Raw genomic sequence first — 22,892 nt, forward strand, 5'->3', positions numbered from 1 at the left:
AACGATATTCACGAAGATTAAAATGGAATTTGGGTCATGGATCAGTACAAGAACGGTAAAAATTTGATTCAAAGGGATCTCCCGGATATCAATAAAATAGATAAAAAAGAACCTAGTTTCGAAAAAGTACCGCTACATTTCGACCCCTCTAGAAAAATACCCCCCTTAACGTACCTAAGCTGTTGCTTTCACCGGGACCCTCATATATTTCCTTCCAATATAACAGCTGTACGCTATAAAAACCGCGCCAACCCCCTTCGAGGGGAGGAGTTTATTTGTTATGGGACTCGTGCCGTCTGCGTTCTGCTGCGAAATACAGTCAGTCGGTATCAATACACGCGACAAAACCAACTTTTAATCGGTCGCAATTGGTATACGAGTCAATTAGCGACGTCGCTCGTTAGCGCGGGATCGTCGAAACGTAAAACCGCCAAGAACCGTTTAGTCATACACTCGAAGTGGCGATAATTACGTACAAACGGCGTCTTAAATGACCGGGTTCAGTGTTTGCGCGCCCACGGAAAGTAAAATGAACATTTTGCAACAGTCCGCAACGTCAAACACGACGAACGAAAGACGAGGTGACGTGATCATAATCAGGAAGCCGACTATTTTACCAAATACTAAAGACGACATACTTCTCACCAACACGGCCAAAAAGAAACGACAAACAGAGAAAAACAACAAATACGTGCAGAAGCCGGCTCCTTTAGCAGTTGCGAGAAGAAACGCTCGAGAAAGAAATCGAGTAAAGCAAGTGAATAATGGTTTTGCAACTTTAAGACAACACATACCCAACTCGATAGCAGCAGCTTTTGAATCAAACTCCGGAAGATCTGGGAATAAAAAACTAAGTAAAGTAGAAACTTTAAGGATGGCTGTGGAATACATTCGAAGTTTAGAGCACATTTTAGCTTCAGATGGTTGCGAAATGCCTACATATTCAAACCAAACGTTTTCCTTCATCTCATCCCCACATTCAGATGATGATGATTTATCAAATCCAACTCCACCTCCAACACAAACGTACAAACTCGAAAATAACCATCAATATCACCACATCATCCCAGTTTACGACGATCCAACTACAATCAACATCGACGATTCCTTATTAACAGAACAAATGATCGATGAAAATATGGTGTTTGATGAAGATTTGAATTTGCTAAATTCCATACACACCACAGCTTCTTTATCCCCCGAAGTATACAGTGATAACTCTCTTTCACCAAGTGATAAAAACGAAAAATATACGTTCAAAACTGAAAACGTATTCAAAGAGGACACCATTTATAAGACTGAGAACGTTTTCAAAACGGAAATGGACGTAAAAATTAAAGTGGAACAACCAATCGAGCTTGAAGTGCCTGAAGAACACAAGGAAAATATGTTACACGTTGGAATGTTATCGTCATGGTGGGAACAACAACATATTCAGGTTCAAAATAGCTAGTCAGAGGAATTTTTCATTTAATTTTACGTGAGTAGTTTATTTTAACAAGAAAATGTTTGTTTTTAAATTATCACCTGCTACCCGTATGAAATATCTTTATTTTTAAAGAATCGATGCAGGTTAATACTTCAATAAGAAACCTAACGTATTTTTCTAAAAAAAAAAACCGGTCGTGAAAACAAAATTTTGCCCAGCAACACCAGAAACCATAGCATCAAAACCCGCAGGGTAAAGACGGGTTAGGATAGGTTATGTTTTTCAACAAGCAATGTCCAGACGGTTGTCGTCTCCTCGCGCAAAACACGTTTCTCACTTCTTCCGGAGTTACGTTTTTCGCGCATTGAATCCCCGGGGATCAAAAGCGTCCTGGAAGAGAAGGAGAAGAATGGCTGACTCTCGTGGTTCGGCATTGTGAAAAAGAAGCGACCGTCTGGGCCACGGGAGCCGGAATAAAAGGGCCCCGCGTGTAGTTAGCCCCGTTGAATGGGTCTCGGCCGCCTCTATTAAGGTCAAAAACTCCAAGGTTCAATGTCATCTCCGAGACACAATCGAGACGTATCATTTAAATATTAAGTTTCCTAGTAAAACGATACCGAGATCATTGAAGCTTTTCGAGTCATAGTAAATGAAAAGGTTGTTATTTGAAATTGGGATTTCGAAAATTTCGAAAACGATTAAGATGAAAGATAAAAGAAATTTATTTTAGCAAAAAGGGTTGGCGTCCTTTTTTTTTTTTGGATTACCCAAGCCAGATTAATTTTTTTAGGCTATTGTCTATTAGTTACCTGGGTCGCTTTTTTTAATATCATCCCAACTCAAAAATTCTTGAAGCGAAAATTTATTTATTCTAAAAGTATGGACCATTCAAGATTGGCAGACAAAGAAATGCGAAGGGACTTAAAAGAGCTTTCGCATGATCGAATTTAATTTCGTAATAAAAATCCAACGAATTTTATTCAACGAAATATCGACCACCTTAAAAGAAATATTTATAGAAACAACAACGATTTGAACTGGGATGGTGGAGGTTCTATTTTCGATTTTTGTTGCCTGGCACGAGTTTTCGGCATTCTCCAGACGTAGACGTCGTCGTAGGTGGATGAAGGCCCCCGTTTTCTTTAAGACACTTGCGGCGGGCTCACGTATGCCCATTATTTAAAGGACTTCCGCAGGGGAACTCGCAGTCCGCCACATGTGCGCTCCACAGGTCTGTGAAACGTATGACATATGGCACGCTCCTGTACGGCGGTTCTCGTCTGGAATCGCATTCTGATGTCTAAAAGGAGACTACTTGTAAACCCACCTAGCAACCGCCTTTTCACGTGCCAAAATTTAAACCCAAAACAATATTAGATACGAAATAAAATCTTTTTAACATATTTTTTTTAAATTATTGTGTTAAAAGTAGTTCTAGTGTTAGTTTTAGTTTTACACTAGCACTGTTACTATGTAGAACTCACATTAGACCTAGAACTAGAAACATTTGGATTTAGCCGTACGTCTCTTAAGACGGCTAACCCCGAATGATTCTATTTCTAGGTATAGTGTTGGTTCTAGTTTTACACTAGTACTGTTATTATGCAGAATTAACACTGTATGTAGACCTAGAATCATTTGGGTTTAGCCGCACGTCTCTAAAGACGGCTAAACCCGAATGATTCTAGTTCCAGGTATAGTGTTAGTTCTAGTTTTACACTTGCACTATCACTAGAACTAACATTCGGTACTTTAGGTACAGTGTTAATGCTACATAATATCAGTGCTAGTGTAAAACTAGAACTAACACTATATCTACAACTAGAATCATTCAACTGTGCTAGTGTAAAACTAGTGTATGATTCAAGCTCTAGATATAGTGTTACTTCTAGTTTTACACTAGCACTGTTACTATGTAAAACAGTCCCACATAAAATCTAGAACTAACACTATACCTAGAACTAGAATCATTCGGGTTTAGCCGTCTTTAGAGACGTGCGGCTAAACCCAAATGATTCTAGTTCTAAGTATAGTGTTAGATCTACAGAGTAACAGTGCTAGTGTAAAACTAGAACTAACACTATATCTACAACTAGAATCATTCAACTGTGCTAGTGTAAAACTAGTGTATGATTCAAGCTCTAGATATAGTGTTACTTCTAGTTTTACACTAGCACTGTTACTATGTAAAACAGTCCCACATAAAATCTAGAACTAACACTATACCTAGAACTAGAATCATTCGGGTTTAGCCGTCTTTAGAGACGTGCGGCTAAACCCGATTGATTCTAGTTCTAAGTATAGTGTTAGTTCTATAGAGTAACAGTGCTAGCGTAAAACTAGAACTAACACTATATCTAAAACTAGAATCACTCAACTGTGCTAGTCTAAAACTAGTGTATGATTCAATTTCTAGATATTGTGTTAGTTCTAGTTTTACACGAGCACTGTTACTATCTAGAACAGTCTCACATAAAATCTAGAACTAAGACTATACCTAGAACTAGAATCATTCGGGTTTAGCCGTCTTTAGAGACGTGCGGCTAAACCCAAATGATTCTAGTTCTAAGTATAGTGTTAGTTCTACAGAGTAACAGTGCTAGTGTAAAACTAGAACTAACACTATATCTACAACTAGAATCATTCAACTGTGCTATGTAAAACAGTCCCACATAAAATCTAGAACTAACACTATACCTAGAACTAGAATCATTCGGGTTTAGCCGTCTTTAGAGACGTGCGGCTAAACCCAAATGATTCTAGTTCTAAGTATAGTGTTAGTTCTACAGAGTAACAGTGCTAGTGTAAAACTAGAACTAACACTATATCTACAACTAGAATCATTCAACTGTGCTATGTAAAACAGTCTCACATAAAATCTAGAACTAAGACTATACCTAGAACTAGAATCATTCGGGTTTAGCCGTCTTTAGAGACGTGCGGCTAAACCCAAATGATTCTAGTTCTAAGTATAGTGTTAGTTCTACAGAGTAACAGTGTTAGTGTAAAACTAGAACTATCACTGTATCTAGAACTAGAATCATTCAAGTGTGCTAGTGTAAAATTAGAACTAATACTATATCTAGAACTAGAATCAATCGGGTTTAGCCGTCTTTAGAGACATGCGGCTAAACCCAAATGATTCTAGTTCTAGATATAGTGTTAGTTCTAATTTTACACTAGCGCACTTGAATGATTCTACACTGAGGGAAATTATTCTTGACTTTCAAGAAAAAATAATCTTGAATGTATTTCTTAGAAACAAATATAAGATACTCTTAAAACAAAAATATTCTTTTGTTTTAAGAATAGAAATATTATGGAATAAAGTATATCATATTTTTAGCATCGAAGAATATCAATTTTTTGTATCAAAAAATTCATTGTTGCGTCAATAATTTAAAATACTCAAATGAAGAATTATACAAGATTGTTGTTACATGAATAAGTTTTCTCAAAAGAAAGATACGTTATTCTTGACTTAAGAAATCTATTTTCGATACGATTTTTTTCAAGATTATTGATTTACTTTCACTAAGAATTCGTTTTCTTGAGAATCAAAAATTTTTGTATACTTGTTTTGAGAATATGTGGTTTTTCTTCACTCAACATAATGATCTTCTTGTGGATATACAAGAATATGATAAGCTTGAGCCAAGAGTAATAATCTTCGTTCAAGAATATAAGTTATACTTAGCACTAGAATCATTTGGACTTAGCCCCACGTGTCTAAGGACAGCTAAACATGATTGTAGTTCTAGGTATAGTGAAATATATTTTTGTATATCGCATCTTAAATGACATTCTCTGTATATTTTCATCGTGAGAACACCCCAAAAGGTTTTTCAAGAAGAATCTCAACGTACTCGGAGAAGTCAGTGAGAAAATAGCTGGGTCACGAAACGGGAAAGACAATACCCGACCATTTTTTTTATAACCCTACATAAGAGAAAAAAAAATCGGTAGTGAAAATTAACATAATTTCCACATTAAGGTCCCTTGTTGTCAGTTAGGCCCTTCCTTTATGTCCTCAGCGTACGGTCGTCCGTTTAGCGAGACCAAAGATAATTTTCTAGTGAGTACTTGCTTGATTTATCCTCTACTTTCGCATTGTCCTTGAGGATTTATGGTCGACTATACAGCGACCTCGGTCTTATATTGAGAGCAGGAGGTCGACGATATGGTTTCGACGGAGGATCAACTCTTATATTATAAAAAGGGGGAACCTAAAAAAGGAGCCTGGACCCTAATCAAATAGAATTAAAATAGGGCTGGGAAATAAACCTCCACCTTTAAAACTGGTCCATCACAAATATTTACTTCCTACTGTTTAAAATTGTATCATTTTTCAAAATTTATTTAAACGAAATTATTGAAATTTAAACGTAAATCGCAAGGTTCTTATCATGTACAGATTTACGTCCAACGATTACGTGTCGTTGAATATATCATCGTTGTAGACGTTAAGACCCCGATTACGTGTGGGCGTATATCATCAGATTAAAAGTCGAATCTCTCGCGGCTCTTGTAACTTGGCGTCGGTGGCGTCAAAACATTTTGACAAAGCACCCGCGGCGTTCTTTTTCCTTTTCAAGAGAGTGAACGAAAATTCGGGACGTCTTCATTCTCGTGCGCTTTCGAGGACCGCATTCCTAAGTAGATTAGCCGGGAAAGACGAAGAAGTAAAATCGTGGAATCATCTCTTGTATACTCCGGCTACTTGTAGCCGCAGAGACCTAGTCATTACGTCAGTATATTACGGTCCTTGATACGACTCCATTCAGACGACGTATTTACGACCCCCTTTACTGTCACTTTCATTGCTTTCGTTTTTATTATTATGGATGTCTTATTTAGGACTTTAAAGAGGCGGGTTGACGGTCGCTTAAAGTATTATTTACTTCTTCTTCTTTTCTCGTACTCCTCACGTACGATATACCTATTTAACAGATTAAAATTTAAACGAGTTGTAAATTTTTTATTAAATAATCTACGACTTCTGATTAAGAACAAATTAACTTTCCCTATTTCTTACACATATTTTTCTTAACCCCTTCGTTTTACCGGCTTAAAATAAAAAGAAAACACCAAATTTCCATTACCAACGGTAGATACAACACAGACGGGAGGCGTTTAGTTCAATAAAAGAAGATTTCTAGTCCTCTCGATACGACTTATCTTAATAGAAGCCATATTTTGACGCCCGACAACAAATGTATAACATTCCAACTAGACGTAGCCGACTTTATCACGGTAGAAATAGAAAAAAAATCAACCTCGAAGAACACAACTAATTTCGATTAGGAAACCGAAAAACGAACCGGATCTTTTCTCTTTCATTTTGAAAAGTCGAACCCGCGTCATTTGTAACAATTATGATAGGACATTTACACTTTAGGCGTCTGTAGAAGCATTTTTTTTGTTAAAGGGACGATAAGAACGCGAAAGAGGAGGAGTGGTGGCGCCTCCTACCGTCCGAAAAGGACGTAGATAAACGTGTCCGCGGTACACAGCAACTCACTTAAAAAGTAAAGTGGCGACCGAGAGGTTTTTGAGAACAACAGTATCAATTTGTAATTAGAGGTGTTCCTGATTAACTTTTTCATTTCGAGGCCTCGCCTCGGTTTAGATTTTCATCTTAAGATAAACCGAGTTTAATTAATGATGTTAATTTTCTAAAGTAAAATACTTTTAAAAGGATCCTTAAATCAACCTGGGGGTATATTTACTTAAATTAAAATTTTAAAAAAGAATATGTTGAAATTTCAAAAGATTAATTTTCACTAGCACTGTTAATATATACAATGTGTTAATTAATTATTAATTATCGAACTCGATGTCATCATTGCAAGTATGCAACCAATATCACAGTACAATACGCATCATACGCAAATCGCATATTGCAATACTAATACTGTGATATTGGTTGCATACTTGCAATGATGACGTCAGGTACGATAATTAATTAAAGTATTGTAGAACTAACACTATCCTTTTTCATAATCATTTGGGTTTAGCAGCACGTCTCTAAAGAGGGTTAAACCCAAATAAAAAGAAACAATAGAAACAATTTTCAATGATTCTGAAAAGGGATAGTGTTAGTTCTACATAGTAACACTGCTAGTGTAAAACTAGACCTAACACTATACTTAGAACTAGAAACATTTGGGTTTAGCCTTACGTCTCTTAAGACGGCTAAACCCGAATGTTTCTAGTTGATTCTAGTAGATATAGTGTTAGTTCTAGTTTTACACTAGCACTGTTACTCTGTAGAACTAACACTATGCTTAGAACTAGAATCATTTGGGTTTAGCCGCACGTCTCTAAAGACGGCTAAACCCGAATGATTCTAGTTCTAGGTATAGTGTAGTTCTAGATTTTATGTGGGACTGTTTTACATACTAACAGTGCTAGTGTAAAACTAGAACTAACACTATATCTAGAACTTGAATCATACACTAGTTTTACACTAGCACTGTTACTCTGTAGAACTAACACTATACTTAGAACTAGAATCATTTGGGTTTAGCCGCACGTCTCTAAAGACGGCTAAACCCAATTGATTCTAGTTTTAGATATAGTGTTAGTTCTAGTTTTACACTAGCACAGTTGAATGATTCTAGTTCTAGATATAGTGTTAGTTCTAGTTTTACACTAGCACTGTTACTCTGTAGAACTAACACTATACTTAGAACTAGAATCATTTGGGTTTAGCCGCACGTCTCTAAAGACGGCTAAACCCGAATGATTCTAGTTCTAGGTATAGTGTAGTTCTAGATTTTATGTGGGACTGTTTTACATACTAACAGTGCTAGTGTAAAACTAGAACTAACACTATATCTAGAACTTGAATCATACACTAGTTTTACACTAGCACTGTTACTCTGTACAACTGACACTATACTTAGAACTAGAATCATTTGGGTTTAGCCGCACGTCTCTAAAGACGGCTAAACCCGATTGATTCTAATTCTAGATATAGTGTTAGTTCTAGTTTTACACTAGCACAGTTGAATGATTCTAGTTCTAGATATAGTGTTAGTTCTAGTTTTACACTAGCACTGTTACTCTGTAGAACTAACACTATACTTAGAACTAGAAACATTTGGGTTTAGCCTTACGTCTCTAAAGACGGCTAAACCCGAATGATTCTAGTTCTGGGTAGAGTGTTAATTCTAGATTTTATGTGGGACAGTTCTACATAGTAACAGTGCAAGTGTAAAAGCCGTCTTTAGTGACGTGCGGCTAAACCCAAATGATTCTAGTTCTAGGTATAGTGTTAGTTCTAGTTTTACACTAGCACTGTTACTAGCCGTCTTTAGAGACGTGCGGCTAAACCCAAATTATTCTAGTTCTATGTATAGTGTTAGTTTTAGATTTTATGTGGGATAAAGTAAGTAGTACGCCCTGGTTTGTATGGAAATATATTTTTATATTTTTATACATACCCCAAAAGGTTAATTAAGGTTTTTAATTTTCTAAAGTAAAATACTTTTAAAAGGATCCTTAAATCAACTTTGTGCTATATTTACTTAAATTAAAATTTGAAAAAAGAATATGTTGAAATTTCAAAAGATGAATTTTCTATAAAACCAGGGTTTCACGAGTCATTGTCCGTTAGGATTCCCATTATTCATAGAAAATAGAGAGCACACGGGTCACGACAAGTATAAAGATGCATATTTTACCTGTCGAGGTGGAAAACAAGTCGGTCCCATAACGTGGGAATCTTACTAGAAAACGTTCCTATATGGGACACTAAGAATCAGGTTCTTATTCACATTAAACAACCGTAGTGCGCTTATTTAGCGCCGATTTTTGGGGTAAAAACATCAAAAACCGTTGAGGGAAGAGGGTATTTTTAGATTTCCGACGAATTGTAAAAAAGGGGGAAATGGTTTTTTCCACTTTTTTTGCGGTTCTAACGGAAATAAATTTGATTTTGCGTGACGTTATTTCAAAACCCCACATCCTTTTTCAAAAAAAAGTAAGGGGATTAAATTATTTATCCAGGGTAAAAAATTTCTAACGATTTTTATTATTTATTTCCAGGTAAACCTCCACAAGTGCCAGTAAAGGACGAGTTTTCGCCCGATGAAACCGAAATGTGATTTTGAAACAGAGTTTTTGTAACCGAATTTTTTTTTGGTAATTACCAAAGTGTACAGCAGGACTTTTTATGGCTTATATTTATTTGGTCAGTATTTTAAATGAAGGAAATTTATGTTAAATTGGAAATAATATTAAATTAATGATGTAAATATATTTTAGAAAATGTATTAATTTAATTTTTTGTTTTCAGAAAAAAATAATATTCAGTGGTCCCTCTATTTACGCGGGGGTAAATTAAGCAATAAATTGAAGATGAACTGATTTGAAGTTTAAACTTACTTATAAGACAAAAAGATTTGTGACTTTGCGCTGGAGTCCCCATCTCAAAAATTTGTATGTTTGATCTCATGCTTGCCTTTAAACATAGTTGTGTTATAGGATCCTTTTTTATCAAGTTATCTGTTACTCTTCCTCCCAATTCTAAACAATTATTAACTAATTTGACAGTTAATATAGCTAGAAAAGTGGTTTCGTTATTTTGATAACTGTCACTGCATTCATGATTATGATCAGTTACTAAATTTGCTCTTTGTCTTTCTGTTCAGAATCATATGACTCAAGTTGCTCTTCAATATTTGACAGTTGAATGATACTAAAAGAAAAAACCATAAACTCATTCTGCAAATTCTCATCCATCTTCTTTGATGTAACAACATTTGGTCGGATTTTCCTCCAGCAACTATTCAATGTGGACTTTTTAAATTCAGCAATGTTGTAATTTGTCCAGCATTGTAATAAAGTTAGGTCTTTAGCCACCTTAAAACCAGGAGCGATTTTTTCATTTTTGAGCATAAAAGTTCTTGTACATTTTTCCAAAATAGCCAGTCTCATCTGCATTAAGTACTTAACCACCATATTGAATTATCTTCATTAGGGATTCTTGATACAGCTTTGCTGCCTCATAATCGGCTTTCTATCATAAAATTGTCGTATAGCTGTATAGCTTTATCTCTAATGAGTCCAGAGCTTAGAATGGCTAAATATTCGAATTATGTCTTCATTTCTTATTATTTTTTCTAGCTAAAGTCATTCTTTTATCTAGATCGCACATTTTTGTAAAAGTGAATCCGCAAAAATAGAGGGACTACTGTACTGACCACATAAATTTAAGTGTTTATTATTTATTTAAGCGTTTCTACAATTGTTAATGTTTGCCAGTAAAATATATTTATTATTATCTAACTTTTACTTAGATTTTAAGAATTTTTTCTATAGATATTTATTAGATCGACTTTACTGTATGAAGCAAAACCATTTACGACGATGAAATTGACAAAAAAAGTTAAGCTAATAATGTTCTTGTAAATGGTTTTAATTAAATTACACTAGTTTACACAAAATGTCTAAAAGATTCCGATTTACTTCATTAAGTTTAAGATTTTGTGCTAACTATGAATTTATTTTTAATGTGTTTCGATTTGCTCCAGATTTTGGTCTATTAACAAAAAGTTTCAATGGTGTAATAAAGCTTTATTCTTAGCAAGTCCGTTTATTTGAGAAAGGGTAAAAAATGTATACATGAAAATATAGGTTTGGGGTTGGTTCCAGATTTTTCTTTCTGTACATAATTTGTGTCTTAAAACAACTACACCATTTCCATGTTTTTGTTAATAAGATTATTGAGATAAGCAGATTTAGATTTAGCAAAAATTTTCTGTTAAAATGAAAACAACGCAATCTTTAAGACAAAACTTAAAATATGTAAACTTGTGTTATTAATTTATAATTAATAAAAAAATTCTTTTTATATTTCATTTAATAAACAAATTAAATATAAAAAGAATAATAACGGTATGAATGTATTTAAAAAACGATAATTAAGTTATTAAAAACAATATTTTTTTAAGATCGATCTCATATTTAAATTTTTTTTGATACAATTTTTTATAAAAATTTGTGTTCTCATTAACAATTTTTTTACCTCTCTTTTCTCTTGTGTAAATATAGTATTAGACGAGATTTTAAAATAAATCATGAACTTAAATCACCCGCTGAGTTTTTGTGAAATGCGTAATTACGTAGCAACCCTTGTAAGCCCGCATCTCTTCGCCCAGTAAGGGGTTAATCGAAGTCCGTACATCTCAAGGGTGGCCGCCGATGGCTCCTGCCAATACTCGTTTAAGTTGAGATGTTACCCTTCTTTCGTTCATTTCATTTCGTTTCATTTATTTTATTTCGTTCGGTTCATTTCCCTTTTTTTAATGGACTTTTAAAATTAATGGTTTAAAAAAGTAATTTAAGTTGAAGATAATTTTTTCTTTGAATATATATATATATATAATATATACTACAGCTCAACTACCAGCTCTATATATATATATATATAATACATATCAAATTATAACTAAGCGTTGTCCTTTCTCCAAGTCTCTCTATCCTGCGTATCCTCTACTTGAGATGTTTCTCTCACATTACCTTTGCGATGCCTTCATTCCAGGATCTTCTCGATCTTCCATATTTCTTCCTCCCAGCGGAACCCATTTAAATAACTTCGTCGGCCAACGGTTATCATTAATCCTCATCAGGTGTCCAAACCAGCGTAAACCTCTTACTTTGATTCTGTCTATCACTGTTGACGTTGCGATTTTGTGTAATTCGTTGCATTCTTGACACCCTTCTCAAATAGTTCATCTCGACCACCTGAAGCCTATAATTTTCCTGCTTTCAGTTATTCTATGTTTGATCTCTTTTTCCCATATACCATTCTTATCTACAATTACTCCCAAATACTTAAATTCCTCAACTTGATTAATTTTCTTTGAATACATTAAATTAACTGAAGGATGTATAATGGGTTGTCTAAAATTTTTAAATTAACAATGAATTTTTTTACAATAAACACACATTTATGTTTGATTAATAAAAAAAGGAAAGAATATAAATGAAAAATAAAAATATTTAATGCCTTCATAAATTTAAAAATTTTTTATATTATTATATTAAAACGCATCCGAAGAGTTAAGTGGAAAAATTTGCATACAGGAAGAGAATAATTTTTTTAAAGTAATAATCGCATGCCTGCCCCGAAAATTTAAAGATAAAACCGCACGTGTCCATTAATTAATAAAACTCAAAAAAACGTCGTACACAATTTAACAATTGACCGAGTGGAAAAACTGAAATTAAACGTACCGAAAAAAATAATAATAAGGTCGAAGGGTCGTTAATGCGACCGAATGAAATACGTTTTTGTTTGCGTCACGTTTCCGGTATTTCTAACGTTTCCTGCTTTGCGAACACTTGCTCACCATACGTTGGTTATCGACACAAAATAACATATTCGACCGACCGAAACTAATGGGCGAATAGTTTTCGCCTTTACGCAGAAGTAACGCGACTCAAGAGGAATCTCAAGTATGGTCATAAATTAAAAATTTGTCAAAATGCGGATCCACACCGAAATTGTACTAATTTCCAAGTGACTTAAGAGGTACAAACAAAACGAAAAGTGTCGCAACAATAAATTTTAAACCATTTAAAGTCACCCAAAGAAAGAAATCTTAAGGGTGTTATGTAATTTGAGATTTTAAGTTGTTACTTAAATTTAACGAGATCACAATGAGGATTTCTTAAAAATAAAAGAAATGTGTTACAATTTCACGCGATATTCACAATATCAACCAGTAACTTTAATAAAAAAATTTAGTTATTGCTCGCCGGAGCAATTAATGACCTACAGGGTGCACGGAGTGTGTCAGAAACAGCTTCACCTGCCACAATTATTTTTCGAAAACACCGCCCAAAACGTTGAAGCGTGTCTGGTTGGTCATCCGTGGACGACGCGTGCTTTTATATTTATGTCATTCTGTTTATTCTATCCAATTCTTACCGTTTTTTTAACTTCTAATTTACATTTAAAGAAATGTGTAAGAATCGTTTTATTTGTCGGCAAGAATAAAACATGTATCTTCAATTAAAAAAAAATTTCAAAATTAGATACGGACTCGTATGCCACCCTCACGCGCCCATTCAACGTTTTAAATTAAAATATCTCTATTTAACATACCGGTGGTGACATTGGAAACGGTTGAGTCACGAAACGCGGCGTGTTATTTGGTCGAAAAAGAAGTTCCTATCGAATGATTGTTGCGAAGGAGAGTTGCCGCGAGGGGTTCGATAAAAAAACACCCTCGTCACTCGTATAAGAAACGAGAAAGGTGCTGTAGTATTACGTGTTGTATAAAAGGTCGGCGTGTATACTGAGTAAGTCCGAACGATTCTTTTTTATTTCTTTGCTGGTTATAATGGGGCGATCGGATGATGCCAATTCGTGGACGAAATTGGAATTTTTATACGTACGTCAACGTGAAATGCGGTGCAAGTAATTGAAAAACGTAAATGAAAAGTGATAACGAAAAGTACAAGTATTTAGAATTAAAAGGTCTTACCGAAGATTTTCTTCTTTCTTTAATTTCTGATTTCTTAAGTTTTATCTGGAAAAGAGATAAAATAAATTATTTTAATTTCACCTTCACATTTTAATAAAAACAATTCAAACAATGACTTAATTAGATTATTTTTGATAACTTTAGATAATTAATTAGGCAAATATGTTAAGTGTACAGAAAAAAATCTACATAGTACCTAGGTGCGAATCAACTTCAATAATTAATTGTTAATCAATTCTATTGTATGCTTATTGGATGTGCAAAAACGTCACGAAAGTAGTTATTAAAGGTAAAGAAATTGAAATATTCAAAAAATTTTAATCTAAAAGTAAATAACATCTTCATTTGGTTGGATTGGATTTAGTGCAAGGCAATGAAAGCAATGTTGGACACTTTAGTTAATAGGATCTTATTAGAATTGACTCAAAAAATACAAAATTCAGAATATGCGGTTTAAACCTCTCTGAACAAACGATTCTAAGACGAAATTAGGGCCTATAAGAAGAATGATAAGACTAATAAGATGCTTCAATATCTACAATCAGGTGGTAACAAGTAAAAAGTAAGGTTGTGAGCTGTAGTCACTCCCCTCCCATAATCTCCCAAACATGCACGAATGGTGAAATATTGGGAAATTAGGTTGGGTTGGGTGTGGCAAAAGTTTGACATTATCCTCTGTAAATCGGTACACACAATGTCTTACACTATGAGGTCGCGAAAGTTAATCCTACTGGAAAAGTGGATCTTCTAATTGCTTAAAATGGATAATTATAGGGTTGTCCCATATTATCGACGTATAGCTGTGTTTCATATTGTCCCAATACACCAAAAGAGGTGTACTCCCACAAGTTATGCACTCCATCATAATCCTTACAATTTCTGGTCATCAGTCTCAAATGAACATGAAGCTCATGAAAAGAAATTACTCTGTAAATCGGCCCATAAACTGCCTGGCAATATTGAGGGGACCATTATTCTGCTCTAAAGGTAAATGTTCTAAATACTTAAGAAATCAGTATTTTTTGCATTCTTGTTACAGAAAACATAATCCGTTAGGGTTGCTCCTAATTGTTCTAATAATGTTAACAAAGATGATGTGCCGTTAATTTTCTATTACTACCAAAAATATTAGGCAGCTATCTGTTTTTTATTTAAATCAATTGTCATTGCCAAATTTTTATAAAAAAACGGTCTGTACCACCCTAGATACCATGTTCTATGACCACGTTTTATAATATTTTCCACTAAATAATAAGTAAGGTTGTGTATATTCTAAACGAAGTTGTCACTGATTGTCACTTTAAAGACGAAGCCACTAATCTCTCGTCACTTGGCTAATATCTACGTTTTGAAATTAAAACTCGTGAGCAATATATTAAGATAACATAATTAAGTGCTATAATTAAAATTTGAATATTGTTTAAAAATCAGAATTACTGAAAGAATCTGAGTCTTCCGCTAGTTGGATAATGACAGGAGGTTAATGAATTTCCCATTAATGTTGTCCAATCTTTTTTAATTAGTTCTTCACAGTGGCGAACACTATTTGCCCACATCTCCGGAGTGTAATGACCAAGAGCTTTTTGCCAAGTCTCCTTGACACGACAGATCTTTTTCTCCGAGCTGGACTGAACATGTTTATTGTAATAAGTTTTTAAGAACGCCCAACATAGTTCAATGGGATTATATTGGCAATTGTATGGAGGAAGGCGAAGAACAGTATGGCCATGGTCTCTTATTAATTTGTCAATTTCAAAGGATTTTTCAATTTGAGGCTTGTAATAACGGATTATTCCCCATAACGATTTTTTATTTAAGGTTGGTTCAAACTGTATATTATGTTCAGAATCATTTTTCATATCATTTTTTTTTGTGCAGAAACTTGGAGTTTTCTCGATTTGTTTTGAGTGATATGGAGCATTATCCATTACTACCGCACACTTCGCACCCAAATTATTTAATGCTTGAAGTAATTGATTTTTCACCCATTCCATAAAAATAATTGACGTCATATTTTTATGATAATGTCTGTGCTCCGTGTTGTCACTGAGCAAGAGATCGCAATTTGGCAAAAACCCTGACGAAGTGTCTGCGTGCAAGATTGTAAATCTTTTTCCTTCACCTTCTGCTCTTTGCGGAATATCGAATCTTTCATTTTCATTTACCCATTGATAAACTTGGGTGCCATTTTCGTAAATCCAAGTTTCATCAAGAAAAACAAAAGTATACTCTCCGGATTCTAGGTATTGCAAGTATGTCTTTAAAAATGTAATTCTTTTTGAAACTATGGGTTGTTCAATTAACACTTTTCTATTGCTAATCTTTTTATATCTATATCCCATAGATTTTATAATTTTATGTAATTTTGATCTACCATTAGTAAAATCACATTCATTTCTTGCAAAATTAAGTAAATCATTAAGATTAAAATACTGTTTCTTTTCATGCAATTTTTGTATTTGTCTTCCTAACTCTTCTTTAATAAAATATAAATTATTATCCGTTTTGTAGTTCATTTTACAACCCCCTTGTGTTTTTGGTTTTTTTACATTTTGATATTTTTTGTAGGTTTGAATAATTTTAAAAACCGTCGTGCTGTGAACCTAATACAATTATGTTGAATATAAATTTAATTTTAAAACTCAAGTGCAATACACATACATCAAAAATACGTGAAGCTTTATTACATATATATTTTAAATTCGTATTTGGTGTCTCCGTCTGTACTTCTTCACAATACCTAATTATAGAGTTTTTTTCGCGTTTAGACAGTTGACATCCCGTTCCACCCTTTCTTAACATTTTTATGGTAGATTTAGCAGCAAAAAAATTATATGAAAATTGTTTTTTAATCAATCTTAACAAATTTGATAGACAGTGGTGGCACACAATTAAAGTAAAAGTCACGACATGCGCTTTTACTTTCAATACCAACTTGACGACACTTTGACAATTGATTTAAATAAAAAACAGATTATATATAAAGTTTGAGAATGACTGGGGTTTGTCTAGAACCCAGTGATTCTCTTTTAGTTCGCAAATAACAATATTTTTACAGCAGTATATCCGCAATATGGAGGAATAATAAAAAAACTCTTCGGTATAATACAACCTAGTCATGCTTGATGAGCTAAATATCGAGGCATGGCGAGAAATTAATATTATTTTGTGCAAAACTTGTCTATAGAAGTATAGTTTTGCAGTATGACAACGGGAATTAATCTGCTGGAAAATTGGGTGCATTACTGCTCAAAGTAGAAAAATATTTAGTTCTACCACATCATACACATAGTAATATAAACCCATCTGTTTAATGCTCATATATGTAGTTATTATGCAGCAGGGTGTTGAACCGTCGCAGACAAATGGTTGTTTCAGATAAATAGCTTTTTCAGGCAGATACTATCTGCCTAGGCAAATAGTTTTATTCCATTTATTTCAGTATAAATTCTACTTTCCTAGGCAAATAGCATATGGCTAAAATATTTTCAGGCAAATAGCTCTTTAAGCATTAATTTGTTGTTTGCAATTGTCAAAACAAGTAAATTTTTGTATTTAGTATTTAAGTCTTCAAGAAATAAATCGTTTATTTGTATTTTTATTAAACTTAATAAAAGTATATGAAACTGTTAGACATTTTTTTTGAAAATGATACGCAAATTATTTGACTCGTTTGACACTCATTAGTGACTTTAATTTAAGTAAAGTAGGTTGATAATGATAGGAACTACTTTATTTTGAACAAATGAGAATCGGGAGCACTCAAAATTTGTGGAGGGAGCTGCGCAAGTTGAATATTTACATTTCGATTTCGGGACGGTCTGCGGAGGTCGACCCGGACGTGTACAACTTTTATGCTAATAATGTAAGACTTGGTGTAAAAAATTTCTATTTCCAAAAAGTAAATGAAAGTTACTTAGTTTCTGTTGTCCACACATAACTCCCTGCCTCCTGCATGTAATTAACTTTTCTTTAGAGGTTTGTGTCTTTCCTGAGAAATGGAAATCTGCCAAAGTTGTTCCTATTCCTAAATCATTAACTGCTTCTTCCTTCTCGAATGTGAGGCCAATTAGTATTTTGACTACTTTGTCGGGAATTTTGGAAAGGGTCGTGGCGGAACAAATAAATCAGGATTTAGGTCTGGGTATCGTTCTGCAACCGCACTATCGACAATTATTATTTAACTACAATTATGTAGTTATTGATAATGATGTGTCGGATCCAGCCGTATTGAGGTCTGGTGTAGCGCAGGGCTCTACATTCCACTTTTGTTCACTATATATACGCCTCAAATGTTGGTCTTTGACCGCTTCTGCACAAAATTTCATCTCTATACGGATGACACACAACTTTACCACAGCTTTAGCTCAAATAATATGCTAGAGTCTGTTGCTGTTGTAAACAGTGATTTAGATAAATTTTTAAATATTACTAAAAAACATGGTCTTTTGTTAAATGGGAATAAATCGGTCTACTTGGTATTCCGGGGTAGGGAATCCAAAGCGTTTATCAGCAATATGGCACATATCTTTGTAGATGGAATTGAATTGAAGAGGAGGGTCTGTGTCAGGGATCTTAGACTTTATATTGATGACACAATTTACGGCCACTGAAAAAAGCTATCTACCTGAAATAACCATTTGCCTGCGACATTAATACAACATGTAGCTGATAAGATTGGAAGTCCAAAGGCAATTGATCTTGTATCTTGTTGCACCTTTAATTCGCTCTCAAGATTGTTTTCTGCGATCTTCCTGACCTTCCCTAATCCATGATTGATACTAGCGCAGGTTCCGGTTTAGGCGATTAACGAAAAACCATTTTAGTGCAAATTAACAATAACGACCTCTTCTATCGAATTCGTTTTCAGGTGATAATTTCCACGTTGGTACACTCTAGGCATGATCACACCCTGAAACAAACAATAAAAGTGAAAATAATAAGGAAATCTCGCAAAAAATATATCTAATAAAATTGTTAGAAAAAATTTAAGACTTCCTAAATAATGTTTTTTGTAAATACACAAAAAAAATTTATTAATTAAAGCAATTTATATCTATTTAATTTTATAAATAAAAAACCTATTAGATAAAGGACAATAAAAGTTAATGGAAAAAAAATTCAATTACTGTGTTATAGCGATATTTTTAATTTAACTTCTATGCATAAAAAATACACTATAATAAAGGTTAAGAAAGTGCTCGAACTTGAATCAACAAAATTTTACCATAAACGCTTAATAACAATGATATTAATAATTTATGTTGAATTTTCCAACGTTCATTTCCTGTTTATTTCTAACTGAATTTTACGCTTCAATACGAAAAACAGTTTGAAAATGCGTAAGAATTTTAACTAGTCTTTTTGGAATATTTATAACGTTTTATGGACATGTTGCGGAAAATTTAAATTCAAATGTCAGGTTCAGGCTATTGTAATCAATGATTACCGTCAAAAATCAATCGCCAAGTGAACGTTGATAATTAATTCAAGAAAAAGTATAAAAGTTGACGCGTGTTGTGAGAGTAGTCAGTTCGCAAAATTGTCTTCAAGAGTTCACTTCGAATAGAACTACACCTAAATAAAAGGTGAGTTAAAACAAATGGTTAAAAGAAATTAAATAATATTTTTAATAAATTTTAAGATGGTTGCTGGAGTGTTGGTCGCCTTAATTTCGATAGTTTCCGTTCTTATATATGCTTATTATAAGAAAAATGAAAGATATTTCAAATTGGGAAATCAATTACCAGGTCCGGACTATTTAGAAACTTTAAAACATTATTTAGATACCAAAAAGCCACCTCCAGAAGGTACAATATGTTTTTTTAATCAATTTCTTTTTTAACTTTTTTATATTCTTGTAGTTTTCAAAGTTGCTTTAGAAGTCGCTTCGAAACAAGAAAACTTAGTAAGAATATGGGCTGGTCCTTATTTATTGGTAGGTTTATTCAATCCAGCTGACGTTGAACTCATCTTAAGCAGCAACGTTCACTTGGAAAAGTCCGTTGAATACGAATTTTTCCAACCATGGTTTGGAAATGGTCTTCTAATCAGTTACGGTAAGCAAATTTAATTTCAATTTCTTATTACGTCGTCTTATTGCAAAATTTTTTATCGCAAAAGAAAGTACCTCCCGAAAAAAAATCTTCCTTTTTATATACAATTACGTATTCAACGACTTATTCTATTCGATTCTAAAACTTGCGGCGGCATCGATTGATTTCAAATCGCCTCATTAAATGACCTTCTCGCGTTGTGATAGCGAATTACGTTTTGAATACAAATAGGAATATTTACACGTGTTTGTTTCTGCTGTGGTAGGTGATATTTGGAGAAACCACAGGAAGATGATTGCGCCAACGTTCCATATGAACATCCTTAAATCATTCTTTCCACAATTTAATGATATCAGCAAAAACGTTTGTCGTAAAATGGAAAAGGAAATTGGAAAAACCTTTGATTGCCATGAATATATGAGTGGAGTTACAGTTGATATTCTTTTAGGTAAATTCTGAAACAAAAAAAAAATAATTATAAAATTAAAAACAAATTTTTTTTTGCCTAAAGAAACTGTTATGGGCTACAAAGAACCAAGAAGTGAAGACTCAGGATTTGAATATGCAATGGCTGTGATGAAGTATTAAATTAAAACTTTTATTAAAAAAACAAAGATTATTAATATTTTTGTTTTAATAGGATGTGTAACATTCTCCATCAAAGAAGTTACAAACCATGGCTTAGATTCAATTCAATCTTCAAAAACACAAAATTCAGCAGCGAACACGACAAATTATTAGGAATCATTCACGATTTAACAAACAAGGTAAAAATAAATTCATCAACAACACAAAAACAATTATATTCAGATGAAGTAAATTTTTAAAATTCAAATAGCCGATTTTAAATTGTTAATGAATTACCGATTCTCATTAAATTTAATTAACATTGAATCATCATACAAATTACGTCATTTTAGGCTGTCGATAGCAGAAAGAAAGATCACCTTCAAAAAAGATTTGACGTTCCCGAACCAAAATATTCCCCGGCTTATGAAGAAAAGAAAGAAAAACCGAAAGTAAACGGCGAAAAAATTCAAGGATATAATAACGGGACCGCTGTAAGAGACGATTTGGATGAAAATGACGAAAATGATATTGGTGAGAAGAAACGTTTAGCATTTTTGGATGCTTTAACTCAAGCAGCAATGCAAGAAGGAATTAATTTCACCGAAAAAGAAGTCAGAGATCAAGTATCGACGATTATGTTCGAAGGTCACGATACGACGGCTGCTGGTTCCAGTTTCGTTTTGTGTATGATGGGTGTCCATCAGGATATTCAAGCTAAAGTTTTACAAGAATTAAACGATATTTTCCAAGGTTCAAATAGACCAGTTACCTTTGCCGATACCGTCGAAATGAAATTATTAGAAAGAGTTATAATGGAATCCTTAAGAATGTACCCACCAGTTCCAATTATCGCGAGAAAAATCAACGAGGAAGTTAAAATGGCTTCAGGAGATTACAGCATTCCAGCGGGGGCAACCGTTGTTATTGCTCCTTATTTGTTGCATAGAGATCCAAGATCTTTCCCGAATCCAGATGTTTTCAACCCAGATAATTTCTTACCCGAAAAGTGTCAAGAACGACACTTTTACAGTTACATTCCTTTCAGTGCTGGCCCAAGAAGTTGTGTCGGTAAATATAATTATAACAATTCCGATTTTTAAGATAATAAAAAAATTCTTTTCAGGGCGTAAATACGCTATGTTGAAATTGAAAGTTCTTCTAGCGACAATTTTGAGGGAATATCATATTACTTCGCCTGTGGCTCAAAAAGATTTCAAGTTACAAGGTGATATTATCCTAAAACGTGCCGATGGATTTAGAATTCAAATCCAAAAACGCGTTAAAGCTTAACTATGAAAGCTTTAAAAAGAAATTTGGAATCGTACACGGAACTTTTATATGATTTTACTAACGATTAAAAAATATTTTTGTTAATTACTTTTAATTTCTATATTATTTCTTTTATTTAGGGGTGTATATATTATTTATTGTTATGTGTTACTAACCCAGCAAGTTGTGCAATAAATTGCATTTAAAAATCTATCTAATTTGTTTTAATCTAAACCAAAAATTTTCTAAATTAAAACGTTACCAAAAGTTGTGCAGAATTGACAAATACCTAAGATTTCCTGTTTAGAATAATTACAATGTTTTATGTAACTATATTTTGAAATAAATTAACCGTTAACTCGTATGTTTTAAAGTTGACAAAATGATAAATAAATTCAAAAAAACTTTCTATTCACTCCTCCTAAATAAACAAGATAAACTAGTAACACGAGCTCCTTGTTAAAAAAACTTAATTTGACCTCTACCCACCACCGCGACTCTTCAATTGCGGCAAAATCTTTGCCGTCCAAATTAATCGTTGATGATCATCAATCATAGGAAGAGCTTGAACTAGAAGATGCTGTTTTGGAGATTACTGCTTTTTACCTCTAATATCTATTGGCTACTTTCTGTAGTTTATTAAGATTGTCAGAAGCATTCCTCACAGCTTATACCTGAAAAAGATTGAGATCTGAAGGAATGTAATCCTTCTTTTTATCAATATGTTCTCTATCTTTTTGTTTTCAGGACAACTTTAATGGCGTGAAATAGATTAATAGAAATCAGCTACTACAAGGCTTATCTACATCATCATGCTTGGCTCTACAGCTTGTTGTAAATCATGGACCATTTTAACAGTTCCTTACATGCTTGTCCATCCCGTGGCTGTTGTCTCCAACTCATGACCGTCAGTATTCTTAGGTCCTCCTCCACATCGTTCAGAAATCGTCTCTTCGACCTGAGCCCAACCCAACCCAACTTTCTTTTTGGCGCGAGAGGAGGGAAAAATGCTTTACACCCCGGCTTACTGTTGGCGCCTCAGATATTGATTAGGGGGAAAGCTTCAGT

At 33.7% G+C, this 22,892-nt stretch overlaps 2 protein-coding genes and 1 long non-coding RNA gene across 3 annotated transcripts; all 3 read left to right on the forward strand.

Annotated features, from left to right (window-relative positions):
* Nucleotides 1-292: 292 nt before the first annotated feature.
* Nucleotides 293-11,525, forward strand: LOC111415797 (achaete-scute complex protein T3-like). The gene is made up of 2 exons (XM_023047663.2): nt 293-1,480; nt 9,482-11,525. The coding sequence occupies exon 1, from the start codon at nt 491-493 to the stop codon at nt 1,451-1,453; it is 963 nt and encodes a 320-aa protein (XP_022903431.2). The 5' UTR covers nt 293-490; the 3' UTR covers nt 1,454-1,480; nt 9,482-11,525.
* A 2,996-nt stretch (nt 11,526-14,521) lies between these two features.
* Nucleotides 14,522-15,068, forward strand: LOC139431849 (uncharacterized). Its single transcript, XR_011641881.1, has 2 exons — nt 14,522-14,916; nt 14,969-15,068. It is a non-coding gene; the product is annotated as an uncharacterized lncRNA (long non-coding RNA).
* A 4,349-nt stretch (nt 15,069-19,417) lies between these two features.
* LOC111415799 (Cytochrome P450 4g15) lies at nt 19,418-22,037 on the forward strand. Its single transcript, XM_023047667.2, has 8 exons — nt 19,418-19,517; nt 19,574-19,739; nt 19,794-19,988; nt 20,251-20,433; nt 20,497-20,566; nt 20,626-20,752; nt 20,906-21,623; nt 21,679-22,037. The coding sequence occupies exons 2-8, from the start codon at nt 19,574-19,576 to the stop codon at nt 21,843-21,845; spliced, it is 1,626 nt and encodes a 541-aa protein (XP_022903435.1). The 5' UTR covers nt 19,418-19,517; the 3' UTR covers nt 21,846-22,037.
* Nucleotides 22,038-22,892: the final 855 nt, after the last annotated feature.

The sequence above is a fragment of the Onthophagus taurus genome, chromosome 11, assembly GCF_036711975.1.
Source record: "Onthophagus taurus isolate NC chromosome 11, IU_Otau_3.0, whole genome shotgun sequence".
Classification (NCBI taxonomy): Eukaryota; Metazoa; Arthropoda; class Insecta; order Coleoptera; family Scarabaeidae; genus Onthophagus; species Onthophagus taurus.